Source organism: Chrysemys picta, chromosome 2 (assembly GCF_011386835.1).
Source record: "Chrysemys picta bellii isolate R12L10 chromosome 2, ASM1138683v2, whole genome shotgun sequence".
In the NCBI taxonomy this organism is placed as follows: domain Eukaryota; kingdom Metazoa; phylum Chordata; order Testudines; family Emydidae; genus Chrysemys; species Chrysemys picta.
The window spans coordinates 225,861,531-225,888,346 of NC_088792.1; the positions used below are offsets into that span (position 1 = coordinate 225,861,531).

The 26,816-nt window shown below is 43.4% G+C and overlaps 1 protein-coding gene and 1 long non-coding RNA gene across 4 annotated transcripts in view; one reads left to right on the forward strand and one right to left on the reverse strand.

Moving 5' to 3' along the window:
• LOC112059910 (uncharacterized) overlaps positions 1 to 26,816 on the forward strand; it is a 77,930-nt gene that overhangs the window by 34,911 nt on the left and 16,203 nt on the right. The gene's annotated exons all lie outside the window — the stretch shown is intronic.
• Positions 2,194 to 20,430, reverse strand: LOC101944838 (cytochrome P450 7A1). Of its 3 annotated transcripts, none has more exons than XM_005301164.2 (6): positions 20,256 to 20,430; positions 16,165 to 16,405; positions 12,481 to 13,091; positions 10,774 to 10,904; positions 6,215 to 6,390; positions 2,194 to 5,363 (listed from the first exon to the last, which is right to left on the reverse strand). In XM_005301164.2, the coding sequence occupies exons 1-6, from the start codon at positions 20,333 to 20,335 to the stop codon at positions 5,064 to 5,066; spliced, it is 1,539 nt and encodes a 512-aa protein (XP_005301221.1). In that variant the 5' UTR covers positions 20,336 to 20,430; the 3' UTR covers positions 2,194 to 5,063. The 3 variants fall into 3 exon arrangements, with proteins under 3 accessions (XP_005301221.1, XP_065441674.1, XP_065441672.1); XM_065585602.1 differs by having other exon boundaries at positions 16,165 to 16,223; positions 20,256 to 20,406; XM_065585600.1 differs by lacking the exon at positions 20,256 to 20,430 and adding an exon at positions 17,868 to 18,363.

The window sequence follows — 26,816 nt, forward strand, 5'->3', positions numbered from 1 at the left end:
ACGAACAGCACTCAGCCTGACAGCATCAATATTGTCCCCTGGGGAGTGTGGCCCTCAGCTGAAGCCTAAAAGTGGGAGTCTGAGATAGGAAGAGGGAGGGGCTTTAAGAGAAGGAAAACTAAAGGAGGGACAGAGTGAGGAGGAGAAAGGAAGAAGGCAAAGAGGAGTATAAATAAAGGAGAAAGAAAACAAGAAGAAGCCTGAAAGAGGTGGAGCGAAATATGAGTTATATTTGAAGAGAAGGCGCAGGGCTGACATTTTACCTTGGAAGACAATCAAATAGGTAGCAGGGCATTGGTCCTCCTCACAACGGGGCAAGAAATAAGGGAAGCTGGACTGGGCTGGGGAGGTGCCCTGTTTGTTCAGAGGAGGCTTGTGAGAGCTGGCTGGTCTGATGTGGTTGAGAGATGCATCCAGACTTTTAGTAGGGTGAGCTGGTTAACATTTGAACAGCACTTTGAAGAGGCAAGTGCTATGGAAATACAAGTCACACCAGCCACGCAACCAGAATTTGCCTAAGGAGAGAGCGCAGAGCTCTCCCTCCTCTGCCTTGCAATCAGCCCCAAGCTCTCTCCCCCAGTACTTCCCCCCTGCACACTCCCTCCCTGCCCCCACAGCCTCTGTACCCAGACCTGCGCTCTTTCCCCTGCATCCAGATCTACACACGCTCCCCTCCTGCTGCCACATACCCAGCTCCGCATTCTACCCTCCACATTGCCCTGCACCCAGCTCTGAGCTCTGTCCGCTGCACCTAATCCCAAGCTCTTACCCAGAGGCGCAGTCAAGCTGAAGAGCACCATCCCCACCAGGGGCCAGCAGTTCTGAGAGCCTCCTTCATTTCCACTTCTCCAGGAGGTACCAAAAGCCCAGATCCAATCCTCCCACCCTCCTGGGAACTGGAAATGTGCCCTGCTCCATTTCTCCCAGGGTGCTGGGGGTGCCTGGTGCTCATGGACACCAGAAAGATTGCAAAAGTGGGAGGGGCCAAGCCATTCCATGGGGTTGCAGCGCCACTATTCCACTGGGTTGCAGCCCAGACACTCCTCTGTCATAAAGGGGGAGAGGAGGGCAGTGGCTGGGCCAAATTTGAGTCAGTGTCATTGCAACATGGTGCACAGGGTCACAGTGCCTCCCAAATTTGGCCCAACCTTTCTTCCATCTTGATGGTGGTGCAGCCTGCCCATATTTCCAGCTCTGGCCCAGAACCAAGCAGGGGCGAGGACTTAGTCATGTGCCATGAATAACAATATCATTCAACAAAATAGACCTTTTTAAAATAGTGTTGGCCACAATAGCTAAGTCCTTATGAGAGCCCTAAAGATTTAGTCTCAGGCTAGAATTTTATTTAACAACCTAATTTTTAAAACAAAGTTCATGGATACAGTGACAAGAGAAAAAACTGCAAAGCCACAGCTTCTAAATGTCTTGGGAGTGCTAGCTGCATTTAAGCCCCCTCAACCATTTCAGCCCCAATGCCAGCATAGATTCATTCTACATTGGATCTGGATTTAATATAATTCCTTTTTCACTCAAGGCCTTCTCTTCCTTCAATGCTTTGTATGTTATGGGGACTCATTTTTAGAGCAAAGTTATCTAATATACAGTATTGTTACTACTTTGGACCCAAGTGGGGAGCCCAAATTGTGGTGCTGTGAGTTGTTCCAGATAGGAGGAGAATCTGATGAGAGTCAGGTATTTCTTTGAGGCAGTTTTGTTTATTTGCAAAGAATTACAAAGCCCCATTTGCCTGAACAAGGAGGAATTGAACAATGGGAGACAGTGTCCTTGCTTACAGGTCCAGGCCTTTTTCAGCCAGCATCCCAACCCAAAGCCTCTCTCTAGGCTTCTCCCAGGGCCAGGTGCTGTGCTTCCAGGCTGTGCCTGCTTGGTTTTCTTTCTGCTTCTCTCTATCTTGCTCTTTACCCCCCCGCTCCATCCCCACATACCTTTTATCCAACCCCCCCCACACACACACACACACGCACCCCTTACTCAAACAATGTAATGGCCAGCAAACGCCTTTAGCCAGCATAGTTCAAATTTCTGAGTGAACTCACATATGCTTTTGTATTAGGTGAAGGGGGTTTAAATTGTCTCTCACAACTGTCTTCAAGGGCAGTGGTTATGCGTGACCCATGACAAGGTTCAGCCCAACTCACAACTGTATGAATAAAAATCACACACACACAGAAATCACATATTTACAACTATTTTAATTGGAACGATATTTTTTTTAAAGTACAATTCAGATTATTTCCAGCACAAATGTTGGAGGGCATATGAAAGTTGCAAGGAAGCACTTTTTCATCTAGATTTTTAATAATAGGTAGCAACAGCTATTTTAGCATTTGAATCGGTATCAGACATATTCTAGTTCATTAATAGTACATTGAATGTGTTCTTTTCAATGCTTTACTCAAGTGATGTTCATTTTCCTTAGTGTCCAAGCTGCTGATACTACGGTGCCAATTTGCATATGTAGGTTGTCTCTGGTGTATTCTGCTTGTTAAGGACCTATCCAAAGCTCACTGAAAGCAATGGGCATCCTTCCATTGGCTTCAGTGAGCTTTGCATCAGTCCCTAAATGGGGAACATGAGCTCTCTTAAGTGCTAGAGAAACACTAGCAGAAGGATTTAAGAGCCAGCCCTGAGGTATGGGGTGGCTAGATTACTTATAACTGAACTGTTATGTAAAGTGGTATTGTACAGTATGTACGGGGCGGTTGGTTGCCTCTGTGGCACCACACCCCATCCCCAAACCCTAGGCCGCACTGTTTATTGGGACAGGTACCTAAAAGGAGGAGAGAGGTAGTAGGAACTGGCAAGCTGGAGAAGAAGTTGAAAGACTGAGGGAAAGGGTGCATCACCCTCCCATGAACATTACCCAGAGACATTATCCAGAAAAGATAATAGACCCTAGGGCTATGCTACCTAAATGCACACACCCTCTGTACAGTGTGAAACTCCTGTAAGAGGAGCAGGCATGGTCAGGGGAAAGCCCGATAGCTGTCTCCAGTGGAGCTGCACTTCCAGGAAGCAGTGGAAGGGGAAAAGTTACTAGGTCCTCAGAGCTAACACAGGCCTTCATGCCTCTTGTAGATTCTTTGCAATCAGCAGAGTTTGGGGCTAAAATCAATACTCATTCCACAAGATGCAGACCCTGCACCAGTCTCCCATGGAATTCTGGGAGAAAATTTGTTGTCATGTTCTCCTTCCCATAGGTATCTCTGTGGAAGGTGGTGATGTAGGCCAACATTAGCAACTGTTTAACACTGCCAAGTTAGTTTTCAAAATACAAAGTGAACTGAAAGTAGCATGTTAGGCCACAAAGTGTTGCTGAAAAGACAGCTAAATTAAAGGAGATAGGAGAAGGAAGATAGAGGCTAAATGTTCCAGGGAACCTGGAATAAAGTAAAAGTAAAGCAAAATTAATTTATCAATAAATATATTTAAAATAGTAGAGGAAGTGTTTTCATAGTCTTTCCCCATTATTTTTTGTTTTCATTCTACTAGTTACCACTTTTCATAGTGGAAGAATATGCTGCACACCATATCCCACTGCCTCCACCAACTTCAGAACATTGATTTTTAAAAAGTTATTTTTTAAAAAAGAGGAAAGGAGCCATACTGTAAAAGCAGCAAGGCCTGTGAGGCTGTGAATGAGTAGCATACTTTTGTACTTCTAATGCACCCTAGGTGGGAGCAGCAACGTATGGTAAATGGATTATACATTATACATAAATATGATTGACAAAACTACGAAAATACTCCATATTTTAAGGTTACAACCATATCAGCTACAATAAGAAATTAAAATATATTTACATTGTACATAACAGTTAAAACACTATAAGTAAGACATGAAGTGATGGTGTCATTTTCTGCTTTTACCAGTTCTCTTTTGAAAATGAAAAGTGAGTAAATAAAATTAGAAGACAAAATATGGGTAATAAATAATTACAAATAGCAGAATCATTTCTTTTTCTTTCTGCAGGAATACTTAAAATAAAGGCTAGTGAGAAGGGAAGCAGATGGAAAATCTAAAGCAGATTTAGGGCTCAATCCCAAATTCTTAATTTAGGAATAACTTTTACTAGTTGTAATGGAATATTTGTCTGTATATGGAGTTTGGAAATGGCTGATCGCTCTTTATGTGATCTCTTTCTGGACAGGGGTTACTCTCATGAGTAAGGGTTGCAAGATCAGATCTTCAATCCCTAAAAACAAGGAATGGGGAAAAACAACTATAGATTAGATTCTCATTTGTTCTTTTCATTGACAGATGACCACAAAACCACCTCTTATACCCTGAAGAAATTTTCCTAAAAAATCAATCCAAATTTAATTGCTCGTGTACGATGTTAAATACCGAGTGTTTGGAACACTGAAATGAATAAAATTGTATAGAATAGCACAACGAATCATGGTTGACCTCAGTGCTTTATGACATTGGACTGTTGAAAAATGACGAAACAGCAGACAACTGAGAGAAGCATTTCCATCAGTCAATATGATTCACACCCATGTGGTTAGAGTTTTGTGAAAAGATTCTCACACCAGGAATATAGTACAAGCTGATGCAGTTTCACTAAAACGTGAAACATTTTGTAGGTTTTTCTCAAAAATTGTGCTAGTTTTTCATGAAAACATAAAGCATTTTCCACAGGCACAAAACAAAAATGTCCTGCCATTATACAACAAAAATGTTACAATAATGAAAAAAATAAGACCTTTCATCTGTGAAAATGGCAAAAAAATTGTTAACAAGCAAATATGGGGAAATTATTTAACTCAGAGGGCAATATTCTTTCTTACTCCATTCACAGGAAGAAGTTGTGTTTGCTGGCAAAAAAGAAAATGTATGCCTGATTCCCCAATACAAAAATCTCAGTTTGCCTATGATAACCCTGGTGAAAGGAAAAACAACCGTTTCTGTAATCCCTACCAGCACTGTGTGATGTTCACATTGCATTAGCATTATGGTGTAATCTGTTTGGGGTTTTTAGATCAATGATAATCTGAATACTGATTTTTTTCCCCTATAGGTAAAATGTTTTATATATTCACAGACATTTTAATCTGTACTTGAAATGAATGTCATTAGTTGGTTGTAAAATACCCAGCCCTGCTCGGGATTGGTCTAAAGAAGGACATGGCACATTGCTGTCAAGAAGCTCGATTTCAAAGTATGAAAGTACCAAAGTCAAAAACTGTTTGATTTCATGGACAGCAAATAATCTTCCAGGACATTTTGCTATTCCTGATCCAAATGGCATGTAATAATATCTTAACTTGTGACCGTTGCGATAGAAGATAGTCTTTTCTTCTCCATTCTCATTGAGATAGCGATCATACTTGAATGTCTGTAATGAAAGTTGAAAGTTTAATGTCTATTAGAGCCAGATTATACAGGGCGGGGAGGATGTGCAACCGTACTGACACAATGCTTCCTGGGAAGAGCAGCCAATGCACAGTATGCTCCTCCTCTGTAGCTAGGGTGACCAGATGTCCCAATTTTATAGGGACAGTCCCGATTTTTGGGTCTTTTTCTTATATAGGCTCCTATATATAACCCTACCCCCTGCCCCAATTTTTCACACCTGCTGTCTGGTCACCCTATCTGTAGCTGGCCATGCCTCGAGTCCTCCAAACCCTTTTGGGAGAGGTTAGCCTCCGCAAGGCCCCTTACCCTGAGCAGCTCTTGCAATTGGGGTAGCAAAATACCAGCCCCTGTGCAGGGGCATCAGTGTTGGAAAGCTTTTCACACCTCTACTTGTCTTTTACTGACCCACACAGAGGACAGCTACAATTTAGCTTTTTGTACATGGGTCCAAATTGGAAGTCTTTCCCACTTCTCTCATCACCACTGTATGTCCTTAAGGACTTCCCCTTCTCTTGTCCTCACTTGAAACATCACAACATGGTGGCTTTCTCTGGCTGAGGAAGGCTGAAGGGAACTGCCTTTAAACCTATCAACACTACTTTTTTCTCAGCCAAAGAATTTTCTGCAGAGTGATGGAAGGCCAGTGCCAATTTTGCTGCCTCCACTGCACTCCCCATCCCTACCTGTTCAGGGAGTTCCCAGGCATAAATCCAGGACCTGTGAGGTAGAGTGAAGCACGGGGGCACTGAGGTCTTATTAACCTTATGCCTTATTAACAGGCAGTTAACATCTCCTGGAACAGGGAGTTTGTATGTCCCTGTAATTACTCACCAAGGGATCAGCATAGATGTCTGGATCAAAGTGCAGCAGCTGAGGATAAAGAGCTACAATGTCATCTTTGCGGATGTTGTAGGAGTCGTTATCCAAGTGCAAAGTGAAATCCTCCTTAGCAACTCTGACAGTCATGGATGCACTGGACAACCTCATTGCTTCCTTGATAATACTATCTGTAGAGAGAGAAAAAGAAAATGATTAATATGAAAAGAATTTATTTATCCCCTTGGGGGGGGGGGTGTTGCACAGTTTAAATTGCCTGTAATCTTCTATAACATGCAATATTAAATTAAATTAAATTAATGGAGATATCTCATCTCCTAGAACTGGAAGGGACCTTGAAAGGTCATTGAGTCCAGCCCCCTGCCTTCACTAGCAGGACCAAGTACTGATTTTGCCCCAAATCCCCAAGTGGCCCCCTCAAGGATTGAACTCACAACCCTGGGTTTAGCAGGCCAATGCTCAAACCACTGAGCTATCCCTCCCCCCCTCACTTGAAACATTATGGAGAGAAGGAAACTGCTAAAATGAATAGAGCTAAGAAAACAGCGTAAGAGGTTGATAAAGAGAAGAATTCCCCTAAGTTTTATTTGCAACCATCAAATTTCATTTAATATGGAAACTATTTTATTACTAATATGGAAATTATGCATCTCCATATATACGTATATGTGTAGCACATTTGCATTGATTTTATTTATATATATACACACACACACACACCAGTTCTAGCCATTCATATTGTTTTGGAGCATACAATGTATAGGTTAAGTATCACCAGAGCCTGCAATACATAACAGACACTAACTGGTGAAACATCATTGTTGGACAAAGCACTGAGAATATAAAGTCAGGAACACTGTTGCAGTGGCATTCAGAAAGGAGCAGCTCAGCTCAGTCTGGGCTGACTGAGGGAGGAAAGCAATTGAGTGCAGCAGTCTCCTACTGAGAAGTCACCAGAACTCCAAGCTGTTGGGACCAAGCCTCCTAAGCAAGCTGCTGGAAGCCCGTCAATTACAGGAGCTGAGGGTGACAACTCACTGTCACCATGGGAAGAGGCTCCGGAGATGAACTGGGGAGGATGCTAAGGGAGATCCCAAGACTGAGCTGTGACAGCAACAGAAGTACAGGGAACAGAGGTAGTAAATGACCCAGGGGGCATGAGTAAGTGTACCAGATCCTAGGCCACATATATGGTCCCTGGGTCAGGCCCCAGTGGAGTAGGGGGGGCTGGGTTTCCCTACCCCCACTCCTTTGGGACTATAGCCAGTAGGCAGAGCAGCCCTCATCTCTCTGGGCAATACTGCTGTGATCTGTAGCCGCTAGGCGGAGTGGCCATAGACACTTGGCACTAGACATTACTGCCAGTCTAGGGCACCCAGGCAGCCCCCAACAAATGGTAATAACATTTCCCTAACTCGATTAGAAGTAGCTGTAGCTCACCTAATGCATCCTAGGACTGAATTACCCTTTTTCATGGCCGCATCACACTGGCGACTCATAGTCATCCTATGATGGACAAATACTCTGTTGCTTCCAACTGATAATTCTCCATCTTACAGCAAAATCTCTTATTATTCCCAAGTTCATGATCTTGCGCTTTGCACTATTACATTTCATCCTATTTCTATTACTCCAGTTTTCAATGTTGTCCAAATCTTCTTATATGATATCCTGGTCCTACTCTGCTTTGGTAATACCTCCCAACTTTGTGTCATCTGCAAATTTTATTAGCACACTCCCACTTTTTGTGCCAAGGTAATTAATGAAATAATAAATAAGACGGGTCAAGATCAATCCTTGAGGAACTCTACTAGTAACCTCCCTTCGGCCTGACAGTTCACCTTTCAGTATAACCTGTTCTAGTCTCCCCTTTAACCAGTTCCTTATCCACCTTTCAGTTCTCATATTAATCCCCGTCTTCTTCAATTTAACTAATAATTTCCCATATGCAACTGTATCAAATACTTTACTGAAATATAGGTAGATTGGATTTCCTTTTCCTAGAAAACTGATTGTCTTTGCAAAGAAAGAGATCGGGTTGGTCTGGTACGCTCTACCTTTTGTAAAACCATGTTGTGTGTTGTCCCAATTTCCATTTATCTCTCTGTCTTTAATTACTCCCTCTTTCAAGATTTGTTCTAAGACCTTGCATACAACTGAGGTCAAACTTAGCAAGCCATAGTTTCCCGGCTCCCTTTTTTTTCCTTTCTTAAATATAGGTACTATATGTACAATTCTCTAGACATAGGGTACAACCTCTAAGTTTATTGATTCATTAAAAATCCTTGCTTTTGGGTTTGCAATTTCATGTGCCAGTTCCTTTAATATTTTTAGATGGAGATTATTCAGCCTCCTTGATTTGATCCCATTAACCTGTCTGAGTTTGGCTTCCATCTCAGATTTGGTAACTTCTACTTGCATATCCTTGTTTTCATTAGCCACCCTGCCACTGCCCCAACCTCGTCAATGCCCTTATTAAAAACTGAGGCAAAGTATTCACTTAGGTGTTGGGCCATACCTAGTTTATTGTTAATCTTCACCCTGTCCTCTGGGCTTAGCAGTCCCACTTCTTCTTTTCTTGGTTCCTTTTTTATTTATGTGGCTAAAGAACACTTTACTATTGGTTTTAATTTCCTTTGCAACATCCAGCTCTGCTTGGCTTTTGGAAGTTCTCGCTTTATCCCTACACTTTCAGACTTCCAAGAGGTAAGAACATAAGAATAGCCATAATTGGTCAGACCAATGGTCCATCGAGCCCAGTATCCTGTTTTCCGACAGTGGCCAGTGCCAGATGCTTCAAAGGGAATGTACAGAACAGGGCAATTGAGTGATCCATCCCCTGTTGTCCAGTCCCAGCATCTGGCAGTCAGAGGCTTAGGGACACCAGATTATGGGGCTGAGACCCTGACTCTTTTGGCTAAAGGTCCATCAATGGCTGATCTTCCATGAATTTATCTAATTCTTTTTTTAATCCAGTTATACTTTTGGCCTTCATAACATCCACTGGCAATGAATTCCACACATTGACTGTGCTTTGTGTGAAGAAGTACTCCTTTTGTTTGTTCTAAACCTGCTGCCTATTAATTTCATTCAGTGACCCCTGGTAGATTTTCTTGCCGAGCCATCCCTTCTTCGATTCCTTGAGGTCTTTCCGCTTTCTCTTAATAACCCATTTCAGATGCTTGTTCATCCAGTTTGGTCTGCAACCCTTCCCTATAAGTTTTTCTGAAGTTTGACTTCAGTCCAGTCAACTTGCCTAACTAATTCTCTTAATATTTTAAAGTTTTCCCTTTTAAAATCAAGGACCCTAGTTTGTAGACCTATTTTTGTTTATCATGCCAACTTCAAGTGTTTAAAAGTCAATTTGATCCTAAAAAGAAAACTGTGTCCTGGATCACTCTTCCCAGGGAAACAAACAAGGAAAGGGGCTGGATAGGGAGAAAACTGACAAGATCCCTTTGTGGCCTCCCTCTAGAATTGTTCTTCAGCAGGATTTTCCTCACCATTGTGGAAAAAGAAACAGTTCCACCGCCTGAAATTGCAGGTCCCTCAATACGCAGCTCCTAGCCCTACCCAACCACTCTCCAGCTGTGGGCTCCTACTCCCCTGGAGGATTGTGGGGATGGGAGGATACTGCAGCAGAGGTGGCTGACATCTCTTTGCCCTATGAGGGAGTGGTGAGATCTGTACAGAGGTAACACTCTGTGCTGATCATCTTGGGAGGACACTCCACTTTCCTCCCAGGGAAACGTTAGAAACTGGAGGCACAAAATACTTGAGACTGGGGAATGGTCCTGCACTGAGATGTGGAATGGAATAAAGATGATGGAGAAAGATGTGGAGAAAAAAAAATCAGAATAGTGTGGCAGTATCTTCCTAAGCCTTAGTGCTCAAGGGAGGAGAATGATATTGACAAAAAGGAACAATGCTTTTAAAAAAAGTTACATTGAACTTCCCCCCACCAGTAATTATAGGGCAACAATTTCAATAGCTGTAAGGCCCAGATCCTCACAAGTATTTAGGCTCCTAACTTTCATTGAAATTAACAGGGGTCTAAGTGACATGTGGGTGAGCTCCTCAGTCACTTGGGTGCTTTGGAAAATGTTACCCATATTTTAAAAAATATGCATCATAATAATAATGCTTTTAGCCATGTTAGAAATTCATTGTTTAACATTCCTCAAGCATTAGTTGCAACTCCAAATATGGTAAGATCCTTCTGTTTGATCTTAGCCCTTTTAAAAAAACAAAAACAAAATACAACCTTACTTTGACTTACCTATAGATCACTGGTGCTGCATGACATAGTACTTAAGCATAACTCATACATGAAATTATATGGGGAAAATCGGGATTCTTTTCAAAATTATGATAATCCCCACACCACAGACCTCAGGACTGCTGAGAGTTTGGCCTTTGCTAACTAAAGATATAGTGTAGCTTTATTATCCTGCTGTTGGATAGTCATTTAGCATTTCATAGCAAGTGTTTTATTGACTATAGATAGAAAAATATCTGGGTGTTCCTGGTACTGTTACATGTGATGACCATACCTAATACTGGCATATTATCCAGTTGTTTTCGATTCAAGGAGATACATTTGCCATCTAAATCGATCTTTTCACCAGCATTTCCCAGTGTTTTTTGCACCTCTTCAGTAGCTGCTTTCATTGCTTCTGGGCTCCTAAAATCAATATACCAGAAACAAAAATATTTCTTACTTGTAACTTAAGTAATATACAAAAGGTTTGCTGTTAAATATGATATTCATTTTTTTCCTGTCTACAGTGTAGTTTGTTAATCCATGGATGTAACCTGGTAAAACAAAAAAACTACATAAGAATCTAGGGTAAAAATATAAGTATACTTATTATATTGGGAAAATCCTGGTTGTTCAAAACACTGAAAAGGTCTTCAAAGATTTGGTTCAGTATCCAATTTAGAGCAAGACCAAATTAATGTGTATAATGCTGTTAAATAATGACATCTCGGTTAAGCAATGCCAAGAATAAGGAATATAGCAATCAATCCTAGATTAGGAGAAAGCCCCATTGCAGCTAAAAATCTAGGAGAGAGATTATAGATCACATTCACATTATCAGCTGCCCTGGCTTGTATCCAGTTGGATAATTATATTCTGCCTACCAAAACAAAAATTAAAAAAATACCTCCCCATAGTTTAAATTAAATAACGTATCCTTCACTATCTGGTCTTCATACAGATATGGCAGATGTTTGTAATGGATTACATGATTTTAAACAGATATACAGGTTGTAATCCCACAGTCCTTGGGGGGGCACAGAACTTCCATGGAAATCAATGGGTGTGCCCAATGACTTCAGGATCAGAATTTGTAAAATTAATAGATCCCTTATGGATTTTTGAATGAAATGTGCTAGTTAAAGCTCAATCATTATCATTAGCAGGTAGGTATGGTGTTCTTTAATTTTAAGTCAATTTATGACAGAAATGTAGGCAGGCGGTGTAAAGTCTCATCTTGAAAAGTACAGATTTAGAAATTTAGCCTGAGATTTTTTTAAGACATGTAGGGGATTTGGATGCAGTGGAGTTACATCAAAGTGAAAACAGGGTAGCAGAGTGAAGAATTAGGACCTATTAGTCAGATCCTAAGATGGTGCAAATTGGTATAGCTCCATTAACTTCAACAGTGCTACATCAATATAGGCTCGCAGAAGCCTATCTTTTTTTTTCTGTAAAGCAGCCAATATATAGCTGTGAATCCAACAGATGGGCAGATAAACAAAAGTGTGCAATAAAACCTTGTCTATTCTAGGGAAACAATCTAAAAATGTCCCACTGGACCTAATGTTGGGAGCCCTAGTGTAATCAAGGCTTCCACAGCCACTGGTGATTTTAATATTGTGTTGTTTAGATTTGCTCTGAAGGTTTAATTGACATAGCGTTAAAAGCATCTGTGGCTGCAGGAGTCTTGTCTATACCAGGGCTCACAGCATTGGACGAGACATTTTTAGTAAATGTCTCTAATGCAGAAAAACACTATGTGGGACTATCTCCTTTCCTGGGCTGCATGAGAGGAGTTTCTGTGGGGGTCTTACTCATGCAGGACAAAATCCTGGGCCTGCAGAAATCTATAGGAGTTTTCCCATTGACATCAGCGAGACCTGGATTTGACATTCATCCAAGAGCAGAATTTGACCTTTAATGCTGAGACAATTTCTGAGTGACAACAAAGCCAAGAAGTTATTTTACTTCAGAAACTGCAAACACTGCTACTTACCTAATAAGATAGAACAAACTCCAGAAAGTAGCAGGTATTGTGTTAGCTTGTGAAGCCCATAGTACAGCCAGGTGGGTTTTTGCTTTTTCCTTATCATCAAAAGTCGACAGAGTATCATTTAAGAACATACGGAGAGTGACGAGCTCAGAGATGTTGTTCCTTTTTCTGAGGTTCTCATGGAGCAGAGCCTCTGCCAGCTTCTCCCGTGCATTGTGGGCGCTCTTGAACACATGGATAGGCACGCCTGCGACAAGGGCTGGGAAGATTTTATCAAACTCCTTGAAGTTTTCAAGAGCATTTAGAATAAGTGCTCTCTGGGTTTCCCGCTGAGATAGATTCTTGTCTTGGGTTGAATTAAACTCTGTACCAAAAAGCGTTAAAAAGCCAGATTCAAACATCACCCGGCAACAGAATGCGTAAAGCCCATCTGTTACCCAGTTGTTGGAATGCAGTTTAGATGTACTTGATTGCAGCATGACATATTGTAGGTTTTCCGTCATAGCTTCAATGAGGGAATTCAGGGCATTACCTTGCAGGGTTCTAATGAAAGTCTGGTGCATATTTTCAGTGGTGTTTCCATCACGTGGGTCAATACTGCCATGTCCAAAAGCCTGCCACCAAATAAATTGCATGTAAGATTAATGAGGATCATCACAATCTTGGTAAATAATCATTTACAAGGGAAATCATAGCCAATATGTCATCTTCATAATTTAACACAGGGACATATAGTAAGAACTGTCAACTCTGTAAAGTGATAATTGGCCACAAGTCTTCGTAAGTATGTAATAAGCACACAAAAATAGTCTATGATATATGCTTATAAATAAATAAGTACGATCACTTAGGGTATGTCTGCTCTCCAGTAAAACATCCACGACTGGCCTGGATCAGCTAGCCTGAATGTCTACACTACAGTTTCATAGCCCCACAGCCCAAGCCACGCAAGCCTGCCATGGGTGTTTTATTGCAGTGTAGACATATCCTTAGGGATTCAGTTAGTTCCCATTGGGAATCTTTTCACTGACTTCAATAAGAGATTGATTGGGCCCTTAGTTGACCAGATAGTTTTTAAAGGGTTAGGGCCTAATTCTCCAAAGTGCTAAGCATCTCCTGAGAGGTGCTGAGTGCCCTCAATTTCCATTGTCATTAAAGGGAGTGAACACACTCTGCAGCTTGCAAGATAGGGACCTTACTGGATGAAAGCACAGACAGAAAATGATGTTAAGCTGCAGTTAAACTTGAGAGTACATTTCAGCAACTTAACGGTAAAAAAATTACAAGGATATTGTATTTGTCCCCAAAACAAGCATTACAAACCCAGGCAATTGAGTTGAAGTTTAATTCAAAATAAAACTAGACACATTAAGGTATGGTAATTCACAGTGAAGGCACCCAAGCAACCTGAACTCTGCCGTGTAGTGACATCATGCAATAGTCACATAAGGTATGTGTACACTGCAATTAAAAACCCACAGCTGGCCTGTGCCAGCTGACTTGGGCTCATAGGACTCGGGCTAAGGGTCTGTTTAGCAGCAGTGTAAACATTCCAGCTTGGGCTGGAGCCCAGGCTCTAGGACTCCGTGAGGCCGGGGGGAGGCGTCCCAGATCTCGGACTCCAGCTCAAGCCCGAACATCTATACTGCATTTAAACAGCCCCTTAGCCGTAGGTGGCACGTGAGAAGCTTCCTAGCAGTGGGGGGGGCCCACCGGCGCCTGAACTGTGGCCCTGGCCTCCACTCCATCCTGAGGCTCTGCCCCGCTCAGCATCTTCCCCCCAAGGCTAGGGTGACCAGATGTCCCGATTTTATAGGGACACTTCTGATATTTGGGGTGTTGTCTTATATAGGTGCCTATTACCCCCACCCTCTGTTCTGATTTTTTCACACTTGCTATCTGGTCACCCTACCCGAGGCTCCGCCCCCACTCTGCCTCTTCGCATCTTCGCTCTGCCTCTTCCCCTGAGGGCCCTGCACCTGCCACTCGCTCCTCTCTGCCCCCTCTCCCAAGGACCCCTGCCTGCTGCTTGCTCCTCTCCTCCCTCCTCTCTTGAGGACACCCCGCCTATCACTGCTTGTCTCTCTCTGCCCCTATTCCCGAGGGCCTCCCGCCCACCACTCGCTCTTCTCCACCCACTCCCCCGAGGCTGCCCGCCCACTGCTCACTCCTTTCTGCTCCCTCCTGCCTTAGGGGCAAGCGACAGGGGCAGAGAGAAGCAAGAGGCAGGCAGGGGGCTTTTGGAGAGGAGGCAGAGTGGGGGCAGGAAGAGGCGGAGTGAGGGTGAGGCCTCAGGGGGAAGAGGTGCAGTGCCGGTGGGGCCTCAGGGGGAAGATGTGCAGCGCGGGTGGGGGGAAAGGCCAAGCAGGAGCAGGGCCTTAGGGCAGAGCATGGGAAGGGCCACAGTCCAGACACCAGTGGCGCCCCCACTTCTCAGAAGCTTCAAGCAGCAGTGCTCCAAAGGCGGCTGGCCAGCCTGACTCCAAAGGGAGGTGTGTCTCAACCATTATTTCTTGCCCTGTTTGGGGAGGCTTAGTCTCCACAAGCCTCTTATACCTGCCGCCCATGCCCTTAGTCCAAGCCTCACAAGCCCAAGTCAGCTGGCATGGGCCAGCCACAGATGTCCAACTGCAGTGTAGACATAGCCTGAGTTATGATTAAGGCATTTTAGTGTTTGTGGTCTGAGATAAGATTAAACTGATTTGTAAAGACACATTCTATTTTATAGAGGTATATTTGCTTCTCAGGGTGTCATTGCAGGGCAAATAAAGGAATAAATCAATAGTGACAAAAGTCATTACCATCTAAGTGTTGTTTGAGGTCCTCAGTGAAATGAGTGTGTGGATTAATCTAGAATTTAGATTCTAGGACACAGGCTTCCACATTACACAGCCAACACCATAACTGTTATTCTGTTGGCAGAAAAGCCAAGGTTTGAATGGGCCTGAATGAGACTTCCAGATGTGATCCCTCCAACTAGTGACTGAAGAACAATGCTAGGCTAATGGGAAGAAACTTGTACTGATGGGAGTCTATGCCAGATCTGCTCTGTGGATATACAGAGGATTTCAGTTTCCAGGGCTGCTAATCTGGCATCTTTCACAAGCAGTACATTTGTTTTTAAAATTAGTCAATTCAATATAAATTCACAATAGTGCAAACCATCTTGTGCTGTACTTTTGTTCTAGTATTTTTGTGAGATTACATAACTAAATAATGTCATTCTTGGATAGGGTGACCAGACAGCAAGTATGAAAAATCAGGACAGTGAATGGGGGATAATAGGAGCCTATATAAGAAAAAGACCCAAAAATCGGGACTGTCCCTATAAAACCGAGACATCTGGTCACCTTATTCTTGGATAACCTAAATCTGTTTTTGCAAAACCCATTGTTATTTATATTAAGGAATAAAATATCTGACACATTGCCATGGCTGGGATGATTTAGTTGGTGTTGGTCCTGCTTTGAGCAGGGGATTGGACTAGATGACCTCCTGAGGTCTCTTCGAACCCTAATCTTCTATGATTCTATGATTTGAGCCAGGAGACAAACTATCTTTCAGACAGGCAGACATACTGAAAAGTCACATATAGATTAGCTAGGTACAGAATGACTTGACCATGTTGATTTTTTCATAGTAAATATTAAAATATATTAAAATACTACAGTTATTGTAAAGCAGTACCTTTGCAGAAGCAGCAAAGTGGAACTTTTTCCAGTCCAAATGCCTTCCTTGGCGCATCACTGAATGGTATGAAAAAGGGTCAGTGAGAAAATGAACATATTTTCCAGCCACTTTGCAAGTGAAAATGTGCCCATATTTCTTTTGTCTTGCTTTGAGAAATTCAAGAGGGTTGGCACCAAATTGCAAAGCGCAGCCCAGATATGGAAGTAGCCCATTTTCCACTGGCGGCTCACCTGGACGCCTACAAGTTACAAACAAATGTTACAAATTAAGGTTATAAATTAAGACCTGTCCTTCAGTTAGGCCAGCTAAATAAGATTGTGATACCAGCCTATTTATAACATTCAGTTTCTATCAGTGTTGATGGGAGATTGCCCTCCTTTTCATAATAAATCCATTATGAGGTCTATCGTATATTAGAAAGAATGACCTTAAGCCTACAGAAGCCTTATTAGAATCCAAGAATAACAAAAAATGTACTTAAGCTATATCACTCTAGCTTTTATTTTTTACATTTGGGTAGGTTCTTTTTCACCGTTTAAAATGTAACATTCTATTCATTGCAAGCAGTTAAGTAATTGTGCCTTAAATAAATACCCCATCCCAGCAGTTAATATTGTCTGGGATATTCTTGTTGTTGGAGCCCATCCCAGTACTTTTCAGGACTTGTGGCAAAGCTTGCTCAGTACAGGACCTGTGCTACCTGAACTGATTTCTCAGGACAGTCTGCCAGAGCCCTAGTTTGGCAGCTTTCATGGCATGATGAAAAGGACATTTATTTGCTTTATCTTTCGGTTACTCAGTTTTTGTTTATTTTTTGTCATTTTATTTGCTTTTTCCTGACAACCTGTCTGCTGATATTTCTGCTTTGTAGGTGACCTGCTGTAGGGCCCAGTCTTACCAACCCATCCTGAGCAGGACCGGCTCCAGGCACCAGCTTAACAAGCAGGTGCTTGGGGCGGCCAAGGGAGAGGGGCAGCACCTGCGGCAATTCGGGATTTGCCTCTAGGAGTGAAGGACCTGCCACTGAACTTCCGCCGTCGAGCACGGCTTTTTTTTTTCCAATTGCCGCCAATCGCGGCTTTTTTTTTTTTTTGCTTGGAGGGGGCAGAAATGCTGGAGCCGGCCCTGATCCTGAGCTGAGTATAGAGAGCTGGTCTCCCAAAAAATGGTTTTTGAAACAAATGAAAATATTCAGGAAAAGTTTCACTTTTGGTAGAAACTCTCCAGTTTTTCAACAAGAAATTTGAAACCTGAAAAATTTCTATGTTTAAAAAAAAAATAAAAAAAATCTGTGTTAAAAAACAAACAAATTAAGATTCATTTTTGGGGACACTAAAAGTTTATACTGAAAACCAAAATGTTTGCTGTACGTGGGTTTTGAATATGAAAAGTATTTGGTTTTCAGCTCTTCAGTGGAAACTATACAAAATTTTCATGGGAAAGTTTAAAGACAACCACTTTTTTGAAAATGTGTTGTGAAAAATAATTGCCATTCTCTTCCTTATAACATGCTAGTCCCACTGACTTCAATGGGATTATTCAGGCAAATAGGCAATCCTCATGTGAGTAATGCTTTCCAGAATGAGGTCTAGAATTTCTGGTTTGTAGTTTCTGTAAGTAAGAATCCACACTTGCTCTCATTAAAGTCATTGGCTCAGCTCTCATTGACTTTATCGGGCAATGAGCACCTAGGGCCTCACCCTGTTCCAGCAGAAGTCAGTGGCAAAGCTCCTTAAGTAGCGTAGGTTCAGCCCCTCTAGAGCCTGATCCTAGGAGTTGCTGAACACCTGACCGTTGCTTCAGTGTCCTCAATACCCCTTGGGAGTTGAGGATGCATGGCACTTTGCAAGAATCAGCCCCTTAGTTGCTCTGCAAACTCTAAAATAGATAACATTACCTCAAATACACACTCAATTAAGACTGTATAAAAAACAAACTTATTACTAACAGTTCTAATGGACAGAAAGAAAGGAGGAATTGAAGATGGATGAACAAGCATCATTTGGACCTCCAGAGACACGAAGATGGGATTATTTCATTTATTTGGTCGGTCTTTGGCTTGCAAAATTCTCTAGCACACTGAATGCTGAGCCCTTTGAACCCACCAAAGAAAGAGTATTACAGTATTGTTTGCACATTCTACTTGGATCTGACCCTGCACCACTGAAATCAATGGGAGTTTTGCCCACAGGCCCCATTTCAACAAAGCACTTAAGCACATGCTTAAAATTAAGCATGTGATCAGGTGCTTTGTTGAACTGGGATCCAAACAACTGTATTCCTGGATATGGACACCCACAGTAAGTCACTAATAACTTTTAAATAATACGAGTCAGAGTCATAGAGTTTAAAGTCAGAAGGGACCACAGGGCGGTCTGTGCCGTTAAGCACCTGCAGAGCTAGGGAGCAGCAGGCTGTGGCCTATGGAGAAGCCCAGCAAGCACGTGTTGGGAACTAGCTGGTCTAGCTAAGCAGCAGCTGATGACTGGATCTGATTCCCTGCTGGATCAGCTGGTTCCCAAAAGCTGCCTGCTGGGCTTCTCTTTAAGCCACAGCCAGGGCCAGCTCTGGCTTTGTTGCTGCCACAATCCCCGACCAGACGGAGCACCAGGGGGAGGGCGGTGAGCCCGGCTGGGGCTCTCTTCTCAGCCTGGCCGGGGCTCTCCGCTCTCCCCGGGGACCAAGCACCGGGAGGAGGGCGGCGAGCCCGGCCAGGGCTCTCTGCTCTCCCCGGCGGCCAGAGCGCCGGGAGGAGGGCGGCGAGCCCGGCCGGGGCTCTCCGCTCTCCCCGGCGGCCAGAGCACCGGGAGGAGGGCGGCGAGCCCGGCTGGGGCTCTCTGCTCTCCCTGGCAGCCAGAGCGCTGGGAGGGGGGCGACGAGCCCGGCCAGGGCTCTCCGCTCTCCCCGGCGGCCAGAGCGCCGGGAGCAGGGCGGACAGCCCGGACAGGGCTCTCCGCTCTCCCCGACCGGCTGGAACGCTGGGGGGAGGGCGGCGAGCCCAGCCGGGGCCCCACTCTTCCCGACCGGAGCGCCGCGGGGAAGGTGGCAAGCCCAGTTGCAGCCCCACTTTCGGGCCGGAGCGCCCCGCTGCGCCACCCCTCTCCAGGCGCCACCCCAAGCACATGCTTGGTGGGCTGGTGCCTGGAGCCGGCCCCGGCCACAGCCTGCTGCTCCCTAGCTCTGCAGGCCCTTAAAGGGGCAGACCATCCTGCTACAATCACCTCTTAATCTAACCTGTATAGCATAGGCCACAACACCACCCAGCACCAGTACACTAAACACAACAACCAAGATGAAGCCAAAGTATTACAACTTACAGAAGATCACTATTCCCCAGATCAAAGATGCTGCTAACATTTCAGGCAATCTGAGTGAAATTTCAGGAGTTTCAAGTAGAAAGGAGTAGCTAACAGTTTGGTACACTTTAAAAACAGAGAGTGATGCAAAAGACAAGTCAAAGAGCCACTTTTTATAGTAAATATATTCATGAATTTCTTTGTTTCTGTACAGAGCACATGCCAGTACGATAAAGGCTTGAGAGTATTTACTCAATACAGTAAACAAGCCAAATGGTAACCAGCATTAAAAGTAGGAGTTCAATATTGCTACAGTCCAGATTAAACTACATTGATACAGAAAATAAAATGGAAAAAGGTATAAGGAATAAACCAGTCATTTGTACATCAGAAGCATAAACATGTAGGATCTGATTTCTCAAAAATAGTGAGCACCTGCAAATCCTATTGATTTCAACAAAAGCTGCACATACTAAGAACTTCTGAAAATCAGACCCAAATTATGATTATTTATAATCTCATTTACAAATGGATTCCTCTTTCATTGTATCTCTGTCTTCTGTTAGTCATGAATATGGATTTGCATAGCCTGCTTGGTTTTTGTTTTTTTTTAAATTTATGTACACAAAAATGCCATTATAATATAAAGATTTCAAAGAACAAACACCAGCATCACCAGTTATCCTTTACTTATCAATCTGCCAATGTTCAGACTAGTTTTATCTCAGCTATATACACACACTATCTTTTTACAGAAATTAGCGTTGGGATATGTTTAAAAAGAAACCTTACCTCCTTCTTATTCCCAGAATAAACCAAAAACAACAGCATAGTATCACCACTATTCCCCAGATCAAAGATGCTGCTAACATTTCAGGCAATTACAGTGAAATTTCAAGTAAAAAAGAGTAGCTTGGTACACTTTAAAGACTGAGAGTGATGCAAACGACAAATCAAACAGCCACTTTTTATATAGATCAGGGGCACCAATTTACTTAATTGAACTTAAATAACCTAGGCAAGCTATTAATTAACCATTTCTGGACAGAAGCTATTATGTCTTCATTCTGACTGATATCTCCGTAAAAAAAACTTGAGAGGATTAATCTATACAGTTGCAGAGATGGCCTTGAGCTGGTATCAGTAGAGGTTCCAAAGTAATCAAAGAGCTGTAATAGTTGATAATTTGAAGGTCTCTCAGGTGTGTTTTGATCTGTCATGTAGATTTATCAACTACAGTTTATAGTTCAAGTTTAGCAATACATGAGAGGACTAGCCAACATACAGACAGTGGTAGCTGGTGCCCCAAGTACTTACCATAGTTCCCTGACTCTTCTGCCATGGTACCCTACTCACCTAATGTTCTCCCTGCAGATTGACTAAATTTTCAAGGGAGTCCGAGGAAGATTTTGGCTGGGAATGAGAGGTTAATAGGAAAATGGGAAGAAAAAGACTGTTTTCCCTCTCCAATCATCTATCACTGTCAACATGAAAAACATTGACACAGTTATAGCAGAGGGCAGAGGTAGGAGAAAACAGCATTAGCTCATTTTGCTGTTTCTGACTAGTCTCAGCCTCCCCCTCTCTCCTCCAGTCTAGCTCTTACCTCCTGATCTATCTTCTTCCCCCCTGTCTGCACACCACCAATTTAGTCAAAATCTTGGCTGGATCTGGGCACTCTGGTCCATTCTCTCCACTCACCTACACTCAATTCTGCCATTTCCCTCCCCTTTCAGAAACTTTGACCCCATCAGATTCTCCGTCTAACCTAACCCATTCCTGCTCAGAAATCTCCTTCAGCCTGACCCCACAATATTCCAGATCTTCTTTCCCCTTAGCTCAAAACCTAGAACTCATGCTTTCCTACTCATCTCACATATAGCTCTGAAGCCCCTCCCCCTTTGACCTCACTCTTCCCTCTAGCTCAAAATCCAAGGTCCTGTTCATCTAAACGTCCAGGCTCAAAACCTTTTCCTGTGCTACCTACTTCACTATAGACGCAGAACTTCCATCCCACCTGACTCAGAAACTGTTCCTCTCTCATCCTTACCACTCTGTACCCACCTACCCCTCACACACACACTGTTAGAACCTGTCTGGGGCTGCTGACTGATTCTTGCTGGCTCACTAGCACCATCTTGAATAAAAATAAGTGGGAGTGACTTTCTGGGCAGAGGTGACTAGGGTCTGAGACAGAGAGGTTCTGGAGGGAATTCCTAAGAGCAGCCTAGCTTATTCTGTTATTATTATTTTGACTCCCAATAAAAGAAGAACCCAGGGAGAAGGGTCAGTCTGAACACTAATCCAATATGTGTGCGTGTGTGTGTTCTGATATCAGGGTACTCCCTCTGCTTAGAGAGGGGTAAGGATTCAGAGTAGTCACCTACTCTTTGCATTCTTTAATGACTCAATGGTAGATTTTAGAGGCCTATTCTCAAGAAATGGAAATTCAATCTAATCTTAAAGGGAATTCCACTGAAAAAGGGCTACTTGATTATATGACCGTGTCATTACACATCTGCTTTTTCTTGTCAATAGTCTGATTTCCGAGTGATACATTACAAGACCAAAGGTAGAGTAGTTTATCACAATGAGGACACTGGATCTCCAATGCGGAAAAAGGAGTGGCTGTAATATTGCTGTTATAATACAACCAGGGCCGGCTCCAGGGTTTTGGCCGCCCCAAGCAGACAAACAAATAAAAAAAAGCCGCGATCGCAATGGTGATTGCGATCTGCGGTGGCAATTCAGCGGGAGGTCCTTCGCTCCGAGCAGGAGTGAGGGACCGTATGCAGAATTGCCGTCGAACAGCTGCACGTGCCGCCCCTCTCCGAAGTGGCTGCCCCAAGCACCTGCTTGGTAAGCTGTTGCCTGGAGCCAGCCCTGAATACAACTGTAATCAATACAAATGAAGCTTTGATTGTAGTTCAGACTCTTGCCAATAGGAGCTCAAATCTTGGCATCCCACCAATATCAGCAATGGCATTTGGACAATTTAGAAGATTCTGATAGTAAGAGATGTTTCATCAGTCATTTGGGACCTCACTTATTTAAAAAAAAAAAAGCTGAAGATCTACAATCATTTTGTAGGCTCACCTCTGTGCTTATTTTTGAATGTGCCCTTACAGTAAATGAACATGAAATTGGGTACATGTGAGCACTTTATCCCAGCTCACTATACAGTGATTGTCATTAAAATGCCAACATTTTCCAGTAGTTCTCAAGCTTTACTGTCTAAGACACAACAGTATTTCCCTCTACTTAGAACATGTGTTGAGAAATAGCCCTGGCACTAACATGTTTTATAGCAATTATCTGGTTTGTATGTAAATGAAAATTCCTGATAAGCACTTGCAAGATATAGTTAGAAGATATGTGCTTCTAATGGTTTTGCAAATTTATGCAAATGTATACACATTTACAATCTACTACCATTTTGTTAGAGGGTATCACAGGTGTGGTAGCTGTTCACAGTATAATTATTGGATGTAGCAGAGGACTTAGCCCACCAGCTTCATATCCTTCCATAAAGTCATAATTGACTCAGAAACCCTGCTAACTCTTCTCCACCACATGAAAAGCATCCCAATCTTCTCATTCCCACCACGCCACACAAAAGTGGTGAGTTGGTTAGAACTGTGTAAAACTAGTGTGGATTTTAGGAATTTTTGGGGCGATTCATTGTGTGTTTTTTATATTCATCTAATTTTGTGAACCATGAAATTTTGAGGACCCAGAGACTTTTCTTCCTTTCTAATTATCATGTTGTGCAATTCACTTCTACGTGAAATTTCCCACGCAGGAGATTTGCTCCAGAAGCATGGTGGAAATGTCAGTGGGAGTTTTCCTTTTGTAAGTACTGCAGAATTTGGCCCTTGGGCAAAACTCCCAGAGCAAAGCCAGAGTCAGCAGACTGAAAATCTGATGGATAGAAATCTCCTTATCCCACGTCCCCTTGCTCCAAATTCCAGGCAGGCTGTGGGGCTGCAAATAGCCCTTAACTATGCTATTGTATCTGAGGCAATTTTAAATTTTCTTTAACAAAGAAAAAAATCATTTAAAAAAAAAAGAGTTCCCTCTCTCTGTCTGAAGGCTGTCTCCTTTTGCATGTCAGCTGAAAGTTCGATCTCACATCCCTTTGTAACTAAGCTTACAGGCTACTCCTTATATCCTCTTCTGGTCACCACTTTGTATGACTCATGTTCCTTACTCCCACTGTACCAAGCTGGTAATTTCCATTATGGGAAATTTGCACATTGAGCAATAAGATAAAACCCTTTCAATTCTGGATGTCACTTTATGCAAAACAATGTCTCTTTTCTTCCCATGTATAGGTCTTAGTCTTTTGTTTAGCAAAACATTTTTCAATAAACAAGGGGCGTGTCTGCAAAAATTTCTGTCTCCTATGAGCTGGAAGGTCATCTAGCAGTAATAGGATTTATTCATATAACAGATATTGACCTATTTTATTTTAAGATCATTGGCTCATGACAGCATAACACATACATCTAGATAGTTCTGTCACACCTGCTCCTTATTTCCTGACTTGTGTAGGTACAGTACAATGCGATAATGTCATTATGCCTTTCACAAACTGGATTCAACTACTCCAGAAGAAGGAGCAGCAAGTCTAAAAGTAGCAGCCTTTTGATTTCTCCATGTACTATAGAAATCAAATTGTGCAAGGCAGGGAATTATGGAGAAACTTGATGCCAGTCTGTCAGGAATCAGAGCCTGCAGCAGAGCCAGTCTGGAAGAAGGGCTGGCAGCTGAGAGTTTCCAGGCAACCTAATAAATGCAGCTGGCCTATAACAGGCTGCCTCATTGGCTACACCACCTGATTGGTTTGAAAGAGTCAGGAGATCAACTCTTAAGCCCAGCAGCAGCAGCAGTTCAGTGGCTGCTCAAAGCATTTGCCCATGGCTGTGGTAGCTCCTACTTCTGCCTAGCTTCACTCCAGGTAAGTAGGCACAACCACCCATATCCTGGTCACTGACACCTTGAGGAGTTACCTTGATCTGGTGACTCTGGATTCTACAAAGGACAATATCTCTCTGACAGAGATAGTGGAAGCCCTACAGACCTCGCAGGCCCATGTTGCCACTCTGCAGGTGCAGAATGGAGTCATGCAAGTTCAAGCCAAACCTCCTTCAGTTCCAAACCCTACTGCCAGTGAGCCCAAGCTCCCCATACCTGACAAGTTCAATAGCAATTGCCACACTGGGTTTTCTGGGTTCCTAAATCGGTATCTGCTCCTATTTCTACTGTGACCACAGTTGTACCCCACTGACCAAGCCTGAGTGGAATTGATTATGAGCCTGCTTACTGGGGAGGCCGTGGCTTGGGTGTCTCCATTCCTGGAAAACTCAAGCCCCCTTCTGGGACAATTTGAGGACATTCTTTGAGTTTTGGCAGTGATCTTCAGTGATCTGAGACATGAGTATATGGCCAAAGCCAACCATCAGGTGCTGCCGCAGAAAGGCTAAATATGCAGCAGAGTTCCATGCTTGATAATAGATACCAAGTGAAATGAGGCTGCCTGGCATTATCATTTCCAGCTTGGCCTAAATGATGATATTAAAGATGAACTGGCATGGGTGGAATCCCCGTCCAGCCTGGATCCCTTAGCCGAACTATGGATCAAGATTGACAATTACCTGACTGAATGCAGCCAAGAAAAAAGATGGTCCTCCTGGCTCCTGACAGCCTTCTGGCTCTGCACTCCCATCACTACTCTCTTCTCCGTCACCTGAACCCATGGAAGTTGATCCTCAATTCTGGCAAATTAGGGGATGGCTCCAGTACCTGGTGGACTGGGAAGGTTATGGTCTGGACAAGAAGTTTTCAAGTATGTAAAAGGTTGTTATAAGGAGGAGGACAAGAAGCAATGGGCTTAAATTGCAGCAAGGGCAATTTAGGTTGGACATTAGGAAAAACTTCCTAACTGTCAGGGTGGTTAAGCCCTGGAATAAATTGCCTAGGGAGGTTGTGGAATCTCCATCATTGGAGATTTTTAAGAACAGGTTAGACAATCACCTGTCAGGAATGGTCTAGATCGGGGTCAGCAATCTTTCAGAAGTGTTGTGCCGAGTCTTCATTTATTCACTCTAATTTAAGGTTTCGCGTGCCAGTAATACATTTTAACGATTTTCGAAGGTCTCTTTCTATAAGTCTATAATATACAAACTATTGGTGGCCAGGACCCAGGCAGTGTGAGTGCCATTGAAAATCAGCTCGCGTGCTGCCTTCGGCACACGAGCCATAGGTTGCCTACCCCCGGTCTAGATAGTCCTGCCACGAATGCAGGGGACTGGACTATCTGACCTCTTGAGGTCCCTTCTGGTTCTATGATTCTGTGATTCTTGGGAACTGGTAGAGAACATCCATGCCCTAGACCTTTTTGTAAGAGTTCCATCGGAAGTACCCCAAGAAACCAGGCGTAGAGGCTCCCTGGAGCTGGCAGGGGATTACAGTCAGGAAGCATGGCCTGCAGCAGAATCAGTCTCCAGGCAACCTAATGAGTGCAGCCGGACTGTAATAGGCTGCCTGATTGGCTACACCACCCGATTGATTGGAAGAGTCAGCAGACCAGCTCTGAAGCCCAGCAACAGTTCAGCAGCTGCTCAAAGCATTCAGCGGTGTCTGCAATAGCTCCTGTGCCTGCATATTCCCAGCACTGCCCCTGCCTGGCCTCACTCCAGGTGACCCTTGGCTCCAGTTCTTGACTTCAACTCTGACTTGCCTCTGACTCTGGGCTCTGATTCCTGACTACCAACTTCTGCTCTGGCCAGTAAGCCTGACTCCTGCCCTAGCCACTGGTATGACCATCCACATCTCGGTCAGTGACACAGCCTACCTCGATTGCTGTTACAGGCAGAGGAGTCAAATTCATGCCCACTTTTTTTTAAGAGAAAATATTTTGTAACACCACAAATAAAATACCACTATGGCTGATCGCACAGATATGCCTAGCACAATTATTGGGTACTCACAAATACTAGAGGGCTGCACATGTTGTTTATGTGAGCCACACTGTATGCCAGGGGTTCTCAAACTGGAGGGTTGGAACTCCTCAAGGGGTCGCAAGGTGTTTATATGGGGGTCGTGAGCTGTCAACTCTGTGGAGCTGACAGCCCCGAGCCCCCATTAAATTAAATTACCCCCCCCCCTTTTAATGTATAAGGGGGGGGTCACACTCAGAGGATTGCTGTGTGAAAGGGGTCATCAATACAAAAATTTTGAAAACCATTGCTGTACACCCAAGGAAAGAGATTAATTTATGAAGCTACTGCCTGTGATGTGTAAGTAGCAGCAAAAGACACCAGAGAGATTCATCTGCTGGCAGCACCCAAT

Coding starts and splice junctions, on each gene's coding strand:
- LOC101944838 (XM_005301164.2), bottom strand. CDS start 20,335: ATGTTAGCAGCATCTTTGATCTGGGGAATAGTGGTGATACTATGCTGT. Junction 16,406..20,255: donor ATTCTGGGAATAAGAAGGAG/GTAAGGTTTCTT, acceptor TGTAACTTGTAG/GCGTCCAGGTGAGCCGCCAG. Junction 13,092..16,164: donor ACTTTGCTGCTTCTGCAAAG/GTACTGCTTTAC, acceptor ATTTGGTGGCAG/GCTTTTGGACATGGCAGTAT.